The 20,455-nt window shown below is 29.6% G+C and overlaps 1 protein-coding gene across 3 annotated transcripts in view; it reads left to right on the top strand.

The window, feature by feature from the left end:
* Positions 1 to 20,455, top strand: part of LOC111026671 (segmentation protein cap'n'collar-like) — a 105,236-nt gene that overhangs the window by 57,498 nt on the left and 27,283 nt on the right. For all 3 annotated transcript variants that reach the window (XM_022304789.1, XM_022304791.1, XM_022304790.1), the window contains exons 5-6: positions 6,013 to 6,152; positions 10,984 to 11,100. In XM_022304789.1, coding sequence (XP_022160481.1) covers positions 6,013 to 6,152; positions 10,984 to 11,100 — 257 coding nt within the window. The remainder of the gene's footprint in view (positions 1 to 6,012; positions 6,153 to 10,983; positions 11,101 to 20,455) is intronic.

Below are 20,455 nucleotides of genomic sequence, written 5' to 3' on the forward strand. Positions count from 1 at the left end.
TAAAATTTTTCATTTATATATACTAATAAATAGCCGCCCTTATATTATGACTGAATTAGGAAATATATCAGTGTATACCTGTCACCCTGTTTAATTTTCAAAATAGCATTAAGCTCTTGACTATTTATTTTCGATTGAAACACTGTTGTTTTTGTACAGTTTTTTACGTGGGAGGGGGGTGAGAGACAACTTATTATTTATGTTTCGTATACACATTACACATATGTATGACGAAGATATTATTATCATATACCGATTATTATTATTATGGTGTCCTTATAAATCCATTTATACAGCGTGTAATGTATATTTGTGCTCATCAGTTGACTTTAACATTCACATATATATATAATATATATTATATACGTATACATAAATGCGTACATCACGATGAAACCGTTTTCAATAGCTCCGTTGTACTGCACGTACGACGTACCACCTATACCTCTAAAAAAAATGTTGCTTTTAATGATGCCGCTTTATAATACTTTAATAATAATATAATACGTGCAAGTAAATATATATATATGTACGTTCTGCAGCCCTCCGATACACACCCACTGGCTGGCTACTACAGTACTACCTATAATATACGTATGCCTGCTGGCTGCTGCGTCATGTGTGTCTGGTCGTAATAGGTCGTTTTGATTCTTGTAATATTTCTGTATAATTTTATTAAAATATGAGATGTATATCTAAAGTATCTACATATCTCGAGGTATTGAAATTGCACATATGCGTGATGTTCAACGGATCATATAATGTTGTATTACCTTGCGTTTGTTGACGGTGAATAATATAATATATAACATTATGTACATCTGACACATTATCTTGTTCGATAACGTCGTCTTCGTCGTTGTTGTCGAATAGGCGATAATACACATGTCAACGGCGATTTTTTTTTAAAATTTATAACCCCACTAGATTCGACCCAACGGTGGTACGTGTTCAAATAACGCGCGAGTCCCAGTAGCGCATCATAACGGGACATTGTGCAACGTCATTTCACCGGTCTACAATGTCAGACAATATAATAATAATATTCTCTCAAATTCTACACGCTCATTGTTTGTTCGCGTGTTTGTCCTATTTAACAAAGACAAACACCGTATGCAGTAGTGTAGGTTATACGGTTTTAAACATATAACGTGCTCAGGGCACATACGCATATCGTCACATATATAATGTTATGAGCTCGCGTATCCATTTGCGCGCGCGTGCCTGCAGTGGGATTAGCGCGGGGTGCAACTGAACGCGATCCGACGACGGAATTTGGAGCTATTTCCCTGTAGCTATATCGGCTGTACCTATGTACCTATCTTTTAATTCTTATGTAATATGTTATGTTATCTCGAGTTTCGGGCCGTGTATCGAAATTGATTTTGGCTCGGCTATTAATTTTAACAATATAATAATAATAATAATAATTATTATTATTATTATTATTATTATTAATGTACCCCCTCCTCTCCCCCCACGTGGGAAATATATCTGGGTGTTATGATAGAGTGTAAGACGTAGGTAGTCGTGCACAAAAGGCGGCTTTGTACATTCGAAGCGTTTGCACCGTGAATTAAGCCGATATTATATCTGATGGTGGCTGGGATGACTAGGCGATATTCCGTTTGCTGCATGTTGTTAAGTGTTCGAAAGATTTTCGTTTTATATTTTTTTTCTCTCTACCTGTTGTTGACATGACCGGTCCGCTGGCTGAAATGATGATGAAGGCTCGTCTTAAAACACGCCGACATATATTACACCTATGTTCATTGCATCGTTATTTTTTCACACAATGTTCTTACGATTAAAATTAGTAGGACGTACGTAAAATATTATGTCTTTGAGGGTATATATAAGTACAGGTGTGCGGGAATGGCAATGACAAGTTTTAATCGCAGAAGAACAAAATATCAATACGACCACATCCTTGTTGTTGAGTGATATACACACCAGCAGTCTGGTCTGATATTATAATAAGTGTCGTATTTATTATATTTAAATTCTAATTTCTATAATGAACAACAACAATATTCAATGAACATTTGTATCTTATAGCTTCTGAAAAAAACAACTTAATTGGTCGATTACCGGTATAAGTTAATAATTCACAACTATTTAATATTTACCTACTTACAATAATGAATTCGGTCATTTAAAAATCAATTATATTGTTATACTGCTTACTATTGGCTTTGATATTGTATACCTATGTTTTTACGTATAACATATATTCACGTTGTAATTAAAACATTTTGTGATGTTTGGTGTAATCAATTTTTTTGTATTTTTTAGAGATCTCGGCTTTTTTAAGTACATTATTATATGCGATAGGCGAATATACCTATAAACCTATTGAGTATTAAATAACTTATTTCATTTTTGGGCTGCAGGTTTCTATTTTGTTGAATGTTAACAATACTATTTAATGCAAATTGGAATTGGTCGTTGACAGGACTTCCGGTTAATTTTATGTAAAAATAATAATAATCTTTAATAATGAATAACAATAAAATATAAATAATATTAATAATGATGAAGGGAGGTACCTATAACACCTATAAAACCACCTGGAGACCATCTGCCGCTGCAAGTTTAGTTTTGATCGTGAGAGCGCCATCATATCCCTAACACTATATTATTACACCAATAAAATGTTGTTGCCCGATTGGATAATAATTTAGGGCAGATGGTTGTGATAATTGAATGATGGCGGGATAATATAAAGGGGGCACATTTAATCGTTACTATTTAATCTTTCGTAATTCAAATAGAACATAATATTATAGGTATATTAGAAGGTATATGTATTTTAATCCCTCATGTTGTATCAATTTATTTATATTTATAACAAGTTATACATTTTAGAAATATAGTACACTCCGTTTTTATCGGGTCTGTATTTTATCTTTAGTAAACAAGTTGACTACAAATCATCACTTAATAAGCGTGTTAAGATAAAAATAATTAGAGCAATAAGTTAATTCAATGACCGAAAAAGAGTGCTTTCTTTTTTTCTATACATTTCATTAATAAGTTTTCTTTTTTCTTATAGAGTCATTATTTTATTTTAAATTTTAAAGATGTATTATAAATACTGTTCAAAGCGTATTTTCAGCCTCACAGGCCTTAATTAAACAATTAATTATTCTTAAAAAATTTATGTTTTGTGCTAAAAGTTTTGTATTAATGTTGCAACAACACATGTGTGTATACTTTTAAATGTATCCATAAATGTTAACACTATTTTGTCTGTTTAATGACACGATGAGTTACAGCATATATTATACGAGTTTATAGTTTATGTACTATTTAGATCTTGCAGATTAGCAAAGATACAAATAATATTAAATATCAAATTGTTATTAGCTATTGAATATTAATAACACTTACTAATATGATGTAAAAGTTGTTTCATAGAAACAATGATAATTTAAATTATGTTCCAATATGCCAAGTAGGTATATGACCGGAACAAAAAACTAAGTGGGCGAATATATTATTGACGTCATGAATTGTTATAGCAGACAGTATGACATTTAAAATAAAGATATTTCTTCTATGTGAATTATCGTTCTAGAAATCGCGCGGAAAGATCATTCACCGTTTCTAATGTATCAAACACTTTTTTAGTATTTTTTTTTATGGACATTTTAACTTATGGTAATAATATAGTCTATAATATGATATACAGTGAAATCTCTGTTGTTTATAGACATTTTTCAAATACTCCGAAATCTAATTTTTTAACTTTTATACCCTCTTATAATTAATAATCATTTTTTATACTTACATTGCATAGCACCAATCATTTTAACAATTTTTATTTGAGTTATAAAATTGATAAAAATAAAAATGGAACATTGTATGTTAGGAGATGCTATATATGATTTTGATTATTGAATTACTTGGTTATTTACAGATCAAATTCTTGCTGATTCAAACGTATATGTTTCAATTAAGATCCACTTTTTACAGTAAATTGTTAAGCCGATCATTTTTACATAAAAACTGATCTATATACATTTAAGCTCGAACAATCGGAAATATATTATACACATCATATGCTCGTCATTTTTAATAATCTGTTCAAGTTAATTGCATCCATGTGTTGTCAATTAATTACATTATATATACATAAGGGTTTAACCAAATAATTTGATTTTCACTGTATAATTTGTACATTTGTATATTATAATATATTTATATAAAGCGTACGTTATCGTTTGTTTTTTTAAATAATAAATATCAAAGTTTATTTTGTTTTAGCCTTATTCGAATAACCGAATTATCTTTTATTGTATTCTACGACTAAAACTTATATTTTTGTTTAGGTACATCTATTTTTCTTATATATATTATATACATATATGTTGACATTTTTTATATGCACACTCACTGGTACAATGAATGTATTTATTTATTTACATTCGCACCTACTTACTGAGGTATATGTACATATATTTATGTATATTATCCGGGTTTTTCAACTACATTTTTGTCATTGTTGTTTATACATCGTTAATATTATATATATATAGGTACGCTCGTTATTATATATAAAACGTCGTTACACGTCAATACACATATTTCAATCTGCAAATACGAATCTCCTGTTTCGCTTGCATGTATATAAATGTAGGTGTATATTTTAGTGAATTTCGAGTACGCTATGATAACACTGTCCTATTATACACATATAGCTATTCATCTACTGGAACGAGCGTATGTGGATTATTGTCTAAAAAAAAATGTATTAAATATATAAAATGCAGTGTTAAAATACACGAGAATGCGTCTCTGAGAAAACGTATTTATATTTTATATGCATGTTAAAATTCGCAACGATAATCAGAACTTTCCAATTTAGATTTTATCATTTTTCCGACTTCACTGCTGCAGTTCGCTGCAGAGAGCGGATACGCGTCGTTTTCCCCTGGGTGTAAAAATGGGATTCATATGCTAGCTGCAGTGTACCTTTAATATGCATTTAGCCATTTAGGTATAATATATATATAGATTCTGTGAGTGTATCTGTTGTAGCCGGAAGTGATTTTCTCAAGCAGGAAAAGTGTCGTTATACCCGGTTCACCTACAGCCCGAAACCACGCAATAGATGGTATATCCGCTGGTATATATATATATATATATATATATATATATGCACACACGTACTCTTCAGTATACTCTATTAAGGAGGAGACGATGGATGATACACACGCAACGACGCGTTGTGGTAGTGGTGGTTATTTACACGTATGGAAATCACCTTGGTGGGGGATTAATAATAATGAAAACGATAAAATAAAATCGGAAGACCGCCAGTAGTGCAGTGGTTGTGTGGCGATGGTGGTGGGGGTGGAGGTCGTGGTGGTGGTGGAGGTTGTGGCGGCGGCGGTGGTGCGGTGGTCAGGAATGCGGGGTCATGGGAACTGAAGTGACTCGGTGGTACGGCGGCGGCATCGGCGGCCATGTTGGATTGATGGATAATATTATGTCGGAGAGCCTCAATCGTGCGTCTGGACCGGGGGGAACTGTATTTTTTCGGCAGCCCACCGATCAGCAGTAGTCACTCGTTCGGTTTTTCGTCATCATTTTATACGCACCGTTGTTGTCGCCGTGGTCGTATAGTGGTCGCAGTCGCAGTCGCAGTCGCAGTCGTACATCATATTTAATTTTTTTTTTTTGTATAAAAAACTTATAACAATACGAAATTCGATTTACCCATATTTGACGAATATTTTTTCCCCTGCCCATTAGTGCGTCGTACGTCTTTTCGGCCTCCAGGGACCGACCGATACCGCCGTGGCCTTTATTGTCCCCGATGACTTGGCGCTTTATTTATTCTGTGTAACGTAAACTTAATTTTACCTGAACACAACCAGGTATACGGTCGTATGGGACAATCGGTGTATGCGTCGCATGTCTTTCTAAAAAAATTATTACCGTTCTTTGTAGTGCTCGTATCTGCGTATAAGACTTCAGTGCCGTTATTGTGTTAATCTTTTACAGGCGAAAGTCGTTCGAGACGAGCGTCCAGTGACAATGATACCGAAACATCGGATTTGGATGCCGATGAATCTGCTGAACACAGAAAATATGACCAGTCAAGCAGTAATAACGAATCTCCAAGCTTAACACCAGGATTTCGTGTGAGTTCATTTTTAAGTATTACATTCTTATTATATGTCTTAGTCAGTAGCATTACTGCATAAACTCTCGTTTACTCAAAGGTATTATACCTTTAGTTTATAATAGGTAACTATCATACGTATTACCTATTAATAGAATATTTAATTATATAATAAAATATGATTTAGACTAACTGAACAACTGCAGTACTTGGATTTAGAAGTAGTTTTATCATATAATTTATTACATTTACATAATTCAAAAACAAAAATTAATTATGATTTAATACACGATAGTCAGATATTATTATACATTTATGTGGCATACAGTTATTAACCATACATTTGTTATGTATTGATAAATTACGTTTCGTTTAAATTTTAAAACTAATCCATTATTGTAGGATCATTGCATAACAACATGGATTAAATCCTTAACTATTCTGTATCATAACTATATGCTTAGGTACCTACCTATTTTAAAATTTGTAATTATAAGAGCTTATGAAAATTGTTCACGTCTTTGTGATGATTCTTGTGACGCTTATATTAATTCTGTGTTGGTGTCATATTATGTAAATACATATACATTATACGTATATGTAATATAGACCTATTACAGTTGCTGTACAATATACTTACATAGTTTATTACGATATACAGTATATATAGGTATAATTAAGTCAATAGTAAGTGGTGCACATTTAGTATTGGTGTTTATTATTTTGGAAAAAAAATATATTTGTGTTTAAATAAATTGCAATGTTTTGAGTAAACACATAAAAGTCATACACTTAGTATTATACAATATACATAAATATATTTTATCAACTTGTCAATAGTTAACTTACATCTAGTATTTCTTTTAATTAATTATTAATAAACAACATATATATATAATATAGACATGTAGATATATAAATATTAAATATATTATTTCACTTATCTCTTAATGGCTGCATGTTACTTGCGTCCCAAAAAACATATATTTTTCAGGTAGTAAATTTGACCGGTAAGTTGCGTCCCGTTTTGGGGGACGCAAATCAGCCATATTATTACTATCGATATTATCTTCAAAAATCATTAAAATCGATAGTATCGTGTCACTGAAACCGATAGTTCATAAATTGTAAATTTAGTATGATTCGGTAATGATTTATTATGACAAAATGTTTAACATGCATTTTTTAATTATTTTTTATTATATTATACTATATTTATTATGACAAAATGTATAACATGAATTTTTATATTATTATTATTATTGCAATTATTATTATTTTGATGGAAAAATGTATAACATGCATTTTTATATTATTATTATTATTAATATTGCAATTGAATTGAACTATTAATTTATTATAACAATTTTTATATTGTTATTATTAAAAATTAAATTTGTATCATCAATGTACATTTTTATATTGATTATATCCATATTTTCGGGACGCAATTAGTTCATAGAAAAAGGTATACCGGGACGCAAATACGCTATGATCTTTTTGAATCTTTTTTTTGCGGGACGCATACTCACCTACTGATAATAATTTCGGACGCAAGTAGTATGCTCCCCTCTTAATACCTTAACTAATAGTGGGTAAAAATTATACGTATGAAAATTTAATGTTTTGTGGACCAGTTATACATAATAAGCTATTGATTTATATTTTATACTTCTGTAATAATCATTTACATAAAATATCTACTTAATTCAAGTATTTATGAACTTATCGCCTTCCAAAGCACATTTTCTATATAAATTGATTATTTTATATACACACATAATAGATATACCTTTTATAGTTGTAACTTTTCAAAAAATTATGAACAATCACTGAAATGTAACTTGTAAGCAATTATTAGTATTATACTAAAATGTTTTCAATAATTCTTACCAACATTTTAATTTAATTTCTTGACTTATATTTTGGTCTAATTTATAATTTATTTCACTATTTAAAACTTGTATCAATATAGGTAATTTTCTTATGAAGTACATAATTTATGTACTATAGTCATTACTCAATCATATAAATGTATATACTACATAGTGTAAATTAATACACAATATTGTGCTTCTTCAGCTGTGTGAGAAAACAAATTTAAAATATTTGTTTTGTATATATTTTATTTAGTATAAAAATAAATATAGTTTGCTATTGGTCAGGTTAGTATAAAAAGTATCTCATACGATTTAGTCCCATTATTTTTGTATATATATATATATTATAACATATTATGGATTTTAAAATTAAAAAAGCTAGGTACCCAGTAGAATACAGAATATGGATATTATTCAAATGTGGGTTTTTCTTATTTATTTTGCTCACATTTAGTGCAGTATATATACAATTATAATAGTAATTTATTTTTGTTTTATACTTTTTAAATCATTACAATAATTCGTCACATTCAAAAAATGATTCAGTTGAGAACACTGCAATTGCTTACACTTTTCCTGTAATTAGTTATTCTTGTTGATTCTTTCATTTTAAAATACAACGTTTGGTACTTTACATTGCTATGTTACTCGATAACTGTTGAAAATCTTAGTTAATACATTTTTTTATAAGTTACTAATTTTATGCTGTAAAATTATCCTAGTAACTTTAAAATAAACAAAATTTTGTCCGTTCTATTATTATACGATGATTCATCATTGTATTTAAAATAATAATACAAATACACTACAATCATGATATTTGCAATGTCTTTGTACCCTGTTTTTGAAAATTGAATACATTGCCCATAGATTAATTACGTATATACGTTACGTACAGACGTACAGTGTCCTTTTTTACAAAATAAATTAATAATAATAGTAATAATATTTCTAACTATTTTAATATATTACCTAAAAACTGTAAATCAAACTGGTTTTTTGTGAGCTTAAACTTTAAATGTCTACAACAGCTGCTTTTTAATTTCATTACCTCAATAGAAAACCAATACAATTTATATTTGATAGGCACCTAGGTACTTGTACTGCTTATTTAAAACAAAAATATGTAATTTTACTTTCAAATTTGCCACTCGAACAAAAAAACGCTTTTGTTTTGAATTTTTTGTTAAAATGTAAAAATGTATTACTTATATAAGACTATTTTCGTATATTCTATTTTATAAAACATACTACTTTCTATTTATTTTCATAATTCAAATGTCCTGTATACATTTTAAGATGTAAACAATCTCTGCTTAGAATCGGATCTTAAATCCAATGATTTATCATTGACCATTTTGTGCTTTTAAAATACCTCTATGTTGTACAAATGAGGTGACTATAGTGCCACACTTCGCCTATACATCCTGCCTGAATTTTATAAAATCGATGATTCGTAATTTAATTTTTACAGTATTTATGACTCTTGATATTATATTATACATATATATTATATACCTACATACCTATTTTAAATATTTGATCACAGTTATTATTATTACAATCTATATTAAAACTTCTATGATTTCTTGTAGTAATAATCGTGTGAATTACATTGTTAACAATTAATATGATTATAATTATTTTCACAGCAATAATACAAATATATTTAAAGATATCTGTTTTTAATTATAATGATTCACCTATAAGTATATTTCTAATTTTTGATTATAAATGTATGATTTGTTAAAACACATAATTAATTTATTCAATTAAATCTTTTAGAAACTGACATCAGTGATAAAACTATTTAGTATTTATGTATCTCTTATCACGTTTTGATGAAGAAAATCTCTTTCTATTTGTTCTACAATGCCGGCAGTTTCTTTTAGAAAATTTGTACACTGAGTGATGAGTGGTTTAAAATAGAAAAATTACTGCAGTACTTTTCTTAATAACTAAGAAAAACTAAGATCTGTTTCACTATCACCCTTACGGTACGTCGTTTGGCTGTGAAATTAGCCTAACAAAAAGTAGCGGTAAACCAAAAAATATATACTCAATACCAGTTTTTGATAAATTCGATTTTTTTTTTATAAACTTTTTAAGTTCAAAGTTTTACAAAATTTGTCAAAAAAAGAACGAAAATTACAAATTATTTTGTTGTTATAAATTCATTACATGTCCAATTTTTACATAAAATGCTTGATAATGTAATACTCACAATATTTCTTATAACATATTATTACGGTAATTAAAAAACATTGAAAGTTTAATTTTGACCAAATTATGTATCATAAAATATAAATTTTAATTTTAATTTTAAAAGTACCTAGTTATTTACTAGATAATATAAATAAATGTTTAAAGTTGGGTACTTTATAGTATACTATGTCAAATAGGTTTCGTATAACACCACTATATATTAAATGGATATATAGGAAATTTGATTACATTTTGTTACTTAGTTTCTTTATATCTTGCACAATTATAACAATTACATTTTTGTATTAATTATTGGTGCTGATATTATTATACATGATCATTTATGATAAATACATTCATGCAATTTCAAATTAAATGTTCATTTTTACTTTGGTATAGTTAGGTACAAGTTTTTTGTGTAGCATGTATGCAATGTGAACTAGACTACACTAAAGTAATACAATACCACGGTACATTAGTGGAAAATCGAATTGTAGAATGGGTGGCATGTTTTCTCTATGGGATTCATAGTGGATTTTATGTAGCGTGATAGAGAGTCGATCAGAGAAAGATAGAGTATAGAAAAAAGTCCGTAACCAATTCTCGATTTCCTGTACACATCGATCATCCTATATTATATTATACTTGTGTGTAATATTGTCAGGTGTATATATTATTATGCTTTTATTTGGTTACATTGTTGTTATTTTCGTGTATTCTATTTATTACTATTATCGTTATTATTATTTTTTTATTCTACCATAGGTGAAAGAATCTCCGTATTACGAACCATCGTTTGAGTTTGACTTTGATGAACTCGAATCTTTTGCAGACATGATGCAGTGTTATCCTCAACCACCGCCATCCTCCAGGCATTTCCAAGTAAGTCAATTATTTTATTTTAATCTTGTAAATAGAATATTCTATAAGCCACCTTACCATAATAACTAAATCAATATAAGATACAGATTTTTAAGTTACTGTAGCTGTATATTCTGACTTTGCCCGAGAAAAAATGAAATACGACGTTATAATATATATAGGTGTATCATAGTTTAAAAAACGCTCAGTTTACGGGAAAATGTGGGTGTACCTCGCTTTGTGAACTGTTTCAGCCAAGTATATTTTTTATAAATAAAAAACGTATTCTAAACTTATTAAATAATTTTCACTAATAAAGTAATAAATTTAACTGATGCACCTTTTTGTTTGGAAACAACTAAAGGGGAGGGGCGTGGTCCTCTCACCAACCCCCTTGTAGGTACCCGTCAATGGTAACAATGTGTTTATTATTTAATTTAAATAACATATTTAAATTAAACTAGAATTTACTAGATCATAATATTATTAGTGAGCTTTTGGGTTATTAATTTTGTGTTAAAATACAATTTGATTCAGCCCCATTTTTTCTATAAAAATAAATGTATACAAATTCTAAATAAAAATTCAAAGTATGAGTTTCAGGGTTATTACAATTTATGTTCGAAGAATTATATTACCATGTTAGTTTTTACAAATAATAAAATATTGATATATTAATATTAATTAAGTATCTTAATTTTAAAATAATCATAGCCCTGAGCCTCTATATCTTTCAAAACTATTGCACTGTCTGACTTATTATTCTTAATATACACAAAGTTAATTAACTCTAAAACCACTGTTTAAAATTTTGATTTATACTTATTCAATGTTTTAAAAAAATGCCCCCCACTGTTTACACGAAAAAGGGTAAATATAATTTGAAAAACAGAAGTTGTTAACTCCATAGGATATTCTTGAAATGGGATAAAAAATTAAGTATTTGAAAATATGATTCCTAAATATTCTTAAAAGTTGGATTTATACATTATATTATATGATGTGTTGTATAAGCGTAGTTAGCCACTACTCGTTACACGTATTTAATAATCAAAGTACAAAGTTTTATTCGAGGTCATTTTCAATATATATTTTAAATAGCAAATTTGTATTTGGAGAAAAGGAATTTTAACTTTACTTGCGATGGTATTATAAGGCATCTCTTTAATCTTTAAAGCTTATATATACACACTACACAGTGACTTAGTGGTGGATGAAAATCCAATCAACAAGTTTTCATTGTATATTTATATTTATTGTTTAGTTTAAATCAAATAATATGAATGTTATTAAATAAGTATCGGCTCAAAATAACAATGTTGGGCCACTTTGCACTACATAAATATGTATATCATATTTTCATTCGCATATTATTATAAAAGCGTACGTTGAAGGAAATCGGCTTTTCCGGAATCGGCTACGGATTGGCGATAATACGAAAAAACGACAAACGGGGCCGACTCGAAGCTGCGTCTACGCGAACGTTTCGGGTATAGAATATAGATAGTTACCTTTATTATATATTGTATACATTAGAGCGTGACGGCTGCTGTGCAGTCGTCGCGCGCGTGAGGCTGTATAATATTAATACGCACGCCTCTCCGTTACGCCTTCTTTTTATTAATTTTTTTACATCGTGCACAAAATCACAGTCAAATGTGTGTGTGTACGTATTCATTCGACCTATTTTGGCGGTTTTTCTTAGGTTCTTCGACTTTGAGTCCCGTTTTTTTTCTTCTATAATATAATATTATATCATGAGTGCCTGGTATGTATATTGTATATGTATTATATGAACGCCACCGACAATCTGCGACCACAGCGGTGGCGGCGGGATGTCTCGGTTTTTCTTGATCAACGGGCGCGCATAAAATATTATTATAATCTGTGCAAACATCTATCGACGATTTTATTTCTACTATTATATGGTGTTGTTTTATTATTTTCTTTCAACAACCGTACATTCCCGGCCATATATATATACGCACGCGCATAATGTAGTATGTATTTACGCCCCGTACAACGACATAATGATAACGTGCCGCGCGCGCTCGTATGTGGTATTTGTAGGAAGTGTAATATAATAATAATAATAATAATAATAATAATAATAATAATAATAATAATAATAATAATAATAATAATAATATAATATTGCAGGACGCCTATTGTGTTTCGCGAATAGAGAAAGTACCGCTATGTGCAGCGCGCATTGATATAGGCGTATATAGAAAGTAACGTTTTTATTTATTAATAAATATATATTATATATATATATGTATGTATATTTCGCTTTTTGTTTACGAGCCGAGCATGCTTGCTTATTGGCGGCAACGGCGTCTCCGCGCGAACCAACGCCGTCGCCTCGTCGCCAAAACAGTTGCCGGCGGTCCAAGTTTCTATCTACACCGCGCATAACATATTATATTGTTATAAATTATAACATTATGTTTGTGTGTGTTTATTATGCATACACGTTGGCCAATAATAATCAATAGCGCCTTATGATGTATAATAACATAATAATAATATACATATTATACTTGATACACTAATACGAGCTATAGTATAATATGATGTATATAGTTTCCCCCTCGCACTATTATTTTTGCTCCGTTAGTCCGTTATCGATTATGTATAATTTCACTATATACTGATCCGAGGCTTGTGTTGATTATAGCGTATTTGAGCGTAGGTTGTGTGATGCAACTATTTATTATGAATTGTGATGCAGGCATATCTAGATCAAAGATTTCGAATCCTTGAACGACCTGCACCACGACGATCACACAATGTATATTATTTACCGCTGTTTTATTACCTATTATTGTCATTGTTATTACCTATACTATAGTAATTTATACGTATCTCAGTGTGTTTACAGTTCATACACTCTTAATAAGCTTATCTGACAACAACGGTGGGTTGGTATGAGGAAATCGTCGGTTAATACGGGTCATATATGCATGGGTGCTGCTAAATGGAATGGAGGTATATTATTTTTAGGAGAGGTATATAGGAAGTTATATAGCATGTTCAGGGTTGTCAAGGAATATTCCCGTTAACGGGAATGCCAAAAACTATAAAAATTGGCAGTTGAAAATGATATTTTAAAATATTAAAGAAATACATATAAGGTGTCACTTTATACATTTTATTAAATTTAAATTTAATTATTATTAACAGTCATATAATATTTGTTGGATTAAATTGTTATTTAGTACCTACAATGTTGATTGTGTTTTTGTTATAATAAAGTAAAAAATCAAAATTGTAATGGGAGTAAAAGGACCCATCACCCATCTATTCCTCCAGTAGTAGGTACCTTTAGTACATAACAAATGCATTCAAATTAAAACCTAATTTTTAGTTTTTATATCTTCAAGTAGTAATAGTGCTTTTTTAAATGGAAATGTAGCAAAGAACTTGAATATTTAAATTAAATAGGTACACTATTATTTAGCCTTATGTCGAGTAAAATTTAATTAGTACTAAGAATTTCTGTATGATTCCTGTGAATTCCCACCCATTTCTGGGTATTTCGGGAAATTTCCCATCCCTATAACTGTATGATTACATTTATTATATATTTATAATATACGTACCTATTTATGTATTACTGACAAACCCGATTGTTATTTGTTAGGTAAAGCTTGGTTTTGTAGGTTAATGTATGCATCTAAGATTTTAATAAATTCCGGGGGTGGCTTCAGTGACATGGTTCCGGGAGTGGAGGCTGAGTCATAATTTTCAGAAAAATTTTCGATATTATTATAAGCTTTTTGTAATTTTGTTATTAACAATATACAATTTTTAGAAATATGGGGGTTAGGGGCGTGGCGTTCCCCTACTTGGGGCGGCCCCTGGTAAATCCTGATATACCAAGTAAAACCTATAGATTCACCTAGTGATCGCCGATTAGGCTTTATGGTTATTGAAAAATACATTTGTTTCATTTATTTTGTTTCTGAAACAGTTTTTTAAAGCTCCTTAGCTATGATTAATTTTTTTATTTTGTTGGGCAGTCATATATACATACATTTGAGATGCTATGTATATTTTTGTATTTTTTTTTATAGAAAATTAAAGTGAAAATCAACCACTGCATGTGGTTCATTAATCCCTTGCATGTGACACCTATATATAAGTGCATATATGAAGTAATTATTATATCGTACCCTAGATTTGTTGATTTCTGGTTTTTGTATGATGTTAATATCGAGTATCGACATAGGTATTGATTTGAAGTACAAATAAAAAATAGTTTGTGGCTTGGCGTGGCGCGTTGGCTGCTACCAGTCGCGGAATGTGACTGGGAGTAAGTAACGGCCACAGCTACTAGCTCCCGGATAGGTGACCACCCGGGTTCTTACTGTTCTTAGTAATTAAAAAACTTGCCACACATACACGTGTTTGCTACCTACCGTAACAACCCTAACAATCGTAAAAACAACCTACAGTACCAACCTTACCCCTACAACAGCTAATACCCTTAATCACCGGGCTTAAGTTCAATAAAAAAAAAAAAAAATAGTTTTTATTATCAATGGTTATATAGATGTATTATTACAATTTAAAACAAAATAATTAGGAATATTATTTATTATTGTATGGTATTAAATAATAATTACTCATACGTCGGCATAGGTAGGTATAGAAATTTAAATAAAATATTTTATTAATATCTAAACATTTGTACCACATCTTTAGCCATATTTTAAGACACACAATTTGGTGAATAGCAATGAATTATTCAAATTATTCGAATTAATTCATATTACATGGTGTTTTAGTCTTACAGAAGAGAATATAGTATATATTCTGTTGATCTTAATGTCATAAAATGTGAATCGCTAGTTTGGTTATAAATGATTCATAATAAATCATAACGTTCATTTTATAACTTAGTATGTATGTAATAGGCTCTAAATAATTTATTATTGTGACACACTTCATTAATTAACCACTTCCACGTACTATGAATTTAAACTTATATATAGACATGTTCAGTAAAATATGTTGGTTGTATAGCAATTAAATATCGTTTAGTGTTTAAACAGACGTATAACCTAAATATTAATATTAAATATATTCACTTGTATTAAAAAAATGTAGGTCCATAGTTTAAAATGTATAATCTTCAGCGTACGTGAGTTTATAATAATTCAATATAAACCATTAAATCTATTTTTTTTACCTGCTTTTTTTTAAAGTTCATTATTAAAAAAAAAATAGAAGTAAACTGCGAAATCTGTTTGAAATCCGTTAAACATTATAATTAACTATATTATAGTAGCGATGCAATCGAAAATATTGGCAATCGTATTAGATTTATATTAGGTAAGTAATTATACATATTATTCCGATATACATGTTGCTTGTCGTTGTGGTTTTGTCAATCATTAATTTAATTTGTTAGTGTAGGGTATACTCTGATTAGGGCAACAAGGTCATCTCTTCAAGGTCTTCCATCGTGTGGAATTAAAAGCTTCTGTTAATTATTTTCCAAACTTTTTTTTTCCGCTGTTACGTATCCAACACGCAATATCGTTCGTCGACCGCCGGAAATGTGTCAATGTAAACGAGCTCTTCTCGCGGATAAGTCTGTATACAATAATATTATAATGTTCGAGTATGTGTGATAAAAGATTGATTGTTTTGCCATAGTTTAGTGGTAATTATCGAACTACAGATTATTATTGTATAATATATATATATAATATATATATATATGTTATTGTTAGGCTGGGCTGCCGAAATGATGTCACCGAAACATCCATCATTGAACTAATTACGGTTTTCGAGGTTTCAGATTGTATGTACATTGCGTGTGTGCGTGTGTGTGTGTTGTAGTAGAAGAAGTGAGGCAGAGATAAAACTGCTCACGGTAAAAGGAACAACAGTCGGAGAGGATAAAAAAAAAACAAATAAACCATTCTTACTGCAGCACAGCCTCTTAATTATCGCGCGCGATCTTGACGTGAAGCCAAAGTTAGTTGCATTGTATATGTATAAAATATATCTATTTAATATATTGATGTGTGTGTGCGTTTTTTTTTCTAATACTAAACACGGCCATTAAGCCGACACCTACCGATTTGTGTGCCGAATTTCGCAGTTAAAAAATAATGATAATTGACACACATTTGTCTATTGGCGGTGTGAAATGGTTTTTAAGCGCTCTGCTCAACAGTTTTCGGATGATTTATCGTGCACGATTTATGTAACGTCTTCGTTTTGCTTCTTCTTCGCGCCTATACTTATTGTACGTTTTAAAATGATAATATTATAATATCTGTAATATATATATAGAAATTTATATATTGTATATACCTACGTCGTATAATATTCTTATATATTTTTGGCATTCAATGCACACAGGCCGTCAGAGCTTCTTCAAGAAATAAACTAAAAGAATATTTTTGTTTAAGTCTCGCGCGTTTGCGCTCATTGAATTTTTATTTTGCGTAGGATTTCGTTTTCTTTTTTCAGTGCACACTGCAGTGTATTGAGTGTGTCCGTAGGTGTCTTTGGACCGATTCACATACGCGCACACACACACACACACACACACATATTTATGTACACAAGTAGGTACACATCATGTCGCGTTTAAGTCACCGCCGCAATTGTACGACCTGTTGATGGTATATTATATATGGCATATGCGTTGTGGTGTTGTCGCGACAATATTTGGGTCTTTTGTGTTTTTTTTTTGTCCTGTATATTATAATAACGACTACAAAAAAATAATAAACGATGTGATGATGTACATATACTTTACCTACACGCGTGCGTTTGAATATAACCTACATGTGATGTACGCATTGTGTATATAGTATGTTATATATTTACAGCATTAAGTTCATAATAGTTATATTATTGATTGGTTAAACGGTATTATACATTACAATGTTGTTGCATATACTCTATAGTATATAATATCAATATGTATTTATTATTCCCTTGGAAATTTTAACAATTCGTCCTTTTTACGAAAATTTTACTATTTTGAGGTTATAATATAATTTTGCAAATTCCTTTTTTTAAATGTCAATTGATTACCTATTGCAGATTCACGGTACAATCGGTACATGCCTTACATGTTTTGTCTAGCCAGACATTAATTGGCGTATTAAAATTGTATTATTAATCATTTTGTGTTAATAATATAGGTACCTACGTGCGTGTTGATAAATATTAAGACACTAATAAATAATCTCCTTTTATTTTACTTACCAATGTATAAATTAAGATTTCTTAGTTTAAAGTTAATTTTTTTTATAATACAAATAAGATATAACTTAAGTTATACACTCAAGTAATTAATTTATGTTTTTGTACCTATATTGTTAATCGGAAATAATAAATTCTAATTTTGAAACGTATAAATAATATTTCGTGGAGCATGAGTTGCTAAAGTTACTCACGGACCAAGGTTTTTTGCTACCGGTACTATTCATAATATATGTACTTGCAATTTTTAAAAGACCAATTATGTTCTTTAAGATAACTTCTAATTATTTTTAATTAGTTATCAACTAGTTCACTAGGTAGTAAACAGATCATTGTTTGTAAAATTACTTTACTAAATACCATATTTATCATAATACTAGCTTATATTACCAAGTAGCCCGTTAAAAATGTCAACTCTTTAAAATTCAAATCTTCTTTAATTCGTTATTTAATAGTTAATGTAATAATGGTGTTCAAAACTTAAACATTTTCATCTGGCATCTTGAATTTCGAAATACTTGTGCAAGCACCACTTTAAAATGCTTTCTTAGTGCACACTTACATAATATAGTGGTACGATGGTTCCACGAAACTCAAGCCTCAAACTATCATTGATTATATAGGCTCTACGTTGATTAATCAGTGAGTCAATCAGGACATGTACAATTATTTTATACTATAAATGTATAACTATATTCCGCCCGATGTTGCCGTGAGACTATCTTGTGATTATGCGAGCAACTTACTACCAGGATGTGCTTACGTAAGTGTTTACTTTTCAACTCAAAAGTTTTAAAGTTATATACTAGGTTTGTCATTTAAACTTAATCCAATCTGGATTGGATACAATGTGCCAACAGGTGGTTTTTAATATAGATGGATAACTTGACTTCGCCCGGGAAAAAAAGATTTATTTTATACACAAAATATGGCGTTATATTGGTGTATTTCACTTAGGTTAGGTTAACCCAATTCAGATTGTCATATTCCAGGAACATTAGCGGGAGCGTACTTGACTACTTCCAAAAGTTTCATGGCGATCAAATAAATAGTGTGGGAATGCCTAAAGGATAAACAAATAGACGTACATTTGCTTTTATAATAATATAATAGGTATACACACACACTAAATAAACACAAAAGGCACTGTTATAATTCATAACAGGTATATTATAATATTATGATAAGATGTCAGAAATTAATTGATTAACTTACACTGTTATCGATTGGTAATAAATTACAACTCTGTGTCCATGTTCTATACAAAAATGCTTAAATTTGATATAAAAAAAAATTAAAGACAACTTATCGAGATAAAATATAACCTATAAATCCTAGGGATAGTATATAGCTTTCTGATTGAAAAAAACATTTGAATCGGTGTAGAAGTTTTTGAGATTACCCTGAACAAACAATTTTTCTTCTTTATAATATCAGCAAAGATATATTTCATCTTAAACAGATAATAATATTATCGTAATGTTAGTTAAACATTTTTTTGGATTTGTACATTATATTTTTCAGTTTCGATAGTAATTTAGATATAAGCCGTTCTAATTACTATGATTACATCGACACATTTATTAAATGTGACTACCTATTTAACTTATTTAAAATATTAATAAAGTTATAATCACTTACGTCTACATTGATCCTTATAGGTCATAGATCACGATATACGTAGTTTCCTTTTAGAGTGTTAAAGCTACACCAATAAATTATTGTTTCCTCAAGACCACTCTTAAGACCTTACAGATAGCGGTCAAATGTAGAACTGATTAAATTAATAGTCAATTATTTTAACATAGTATAATTGGAACCTATAACAATTTATTAATTCGCGTAGTATAATTTGATTCTTGATTTAAGTACAGACCGGTAAGGCGGTAACCTATTATTAATTTCTATACCTATAAGTATAGTATATGTATACTATACATATTTTTACCTTTTTATACTATGCGTAACTAGGTGATTTTTGTTCAAAAGTAATTTAGTAACTAACATCAGTTTATATCACTGATATAATTTTGTCATTGTACTAAACCGAAATTAACTGTTTCCAAGTGTAATAAAAAAATATAACTAGACATCTAAGATAACACCTATGAAATTTAGATTTTCGTAGTTCCGTTATTTG

The sequence above is a fragment of the Myzus persicae genome, unplaced genomic scaffold, assembly GCF_001856785.1.
Source record: "Myzus persicae strain clone G006 unplaced genomic scaffold, MPER_G0061.0, whole genome shotgun sequence".
Taxonomy (NCBI): Eukaryota; Metazoa; Arthropoda; class Insecta; order Hemiptera; family Aphididae; genus Myzus; species Myzus persicae.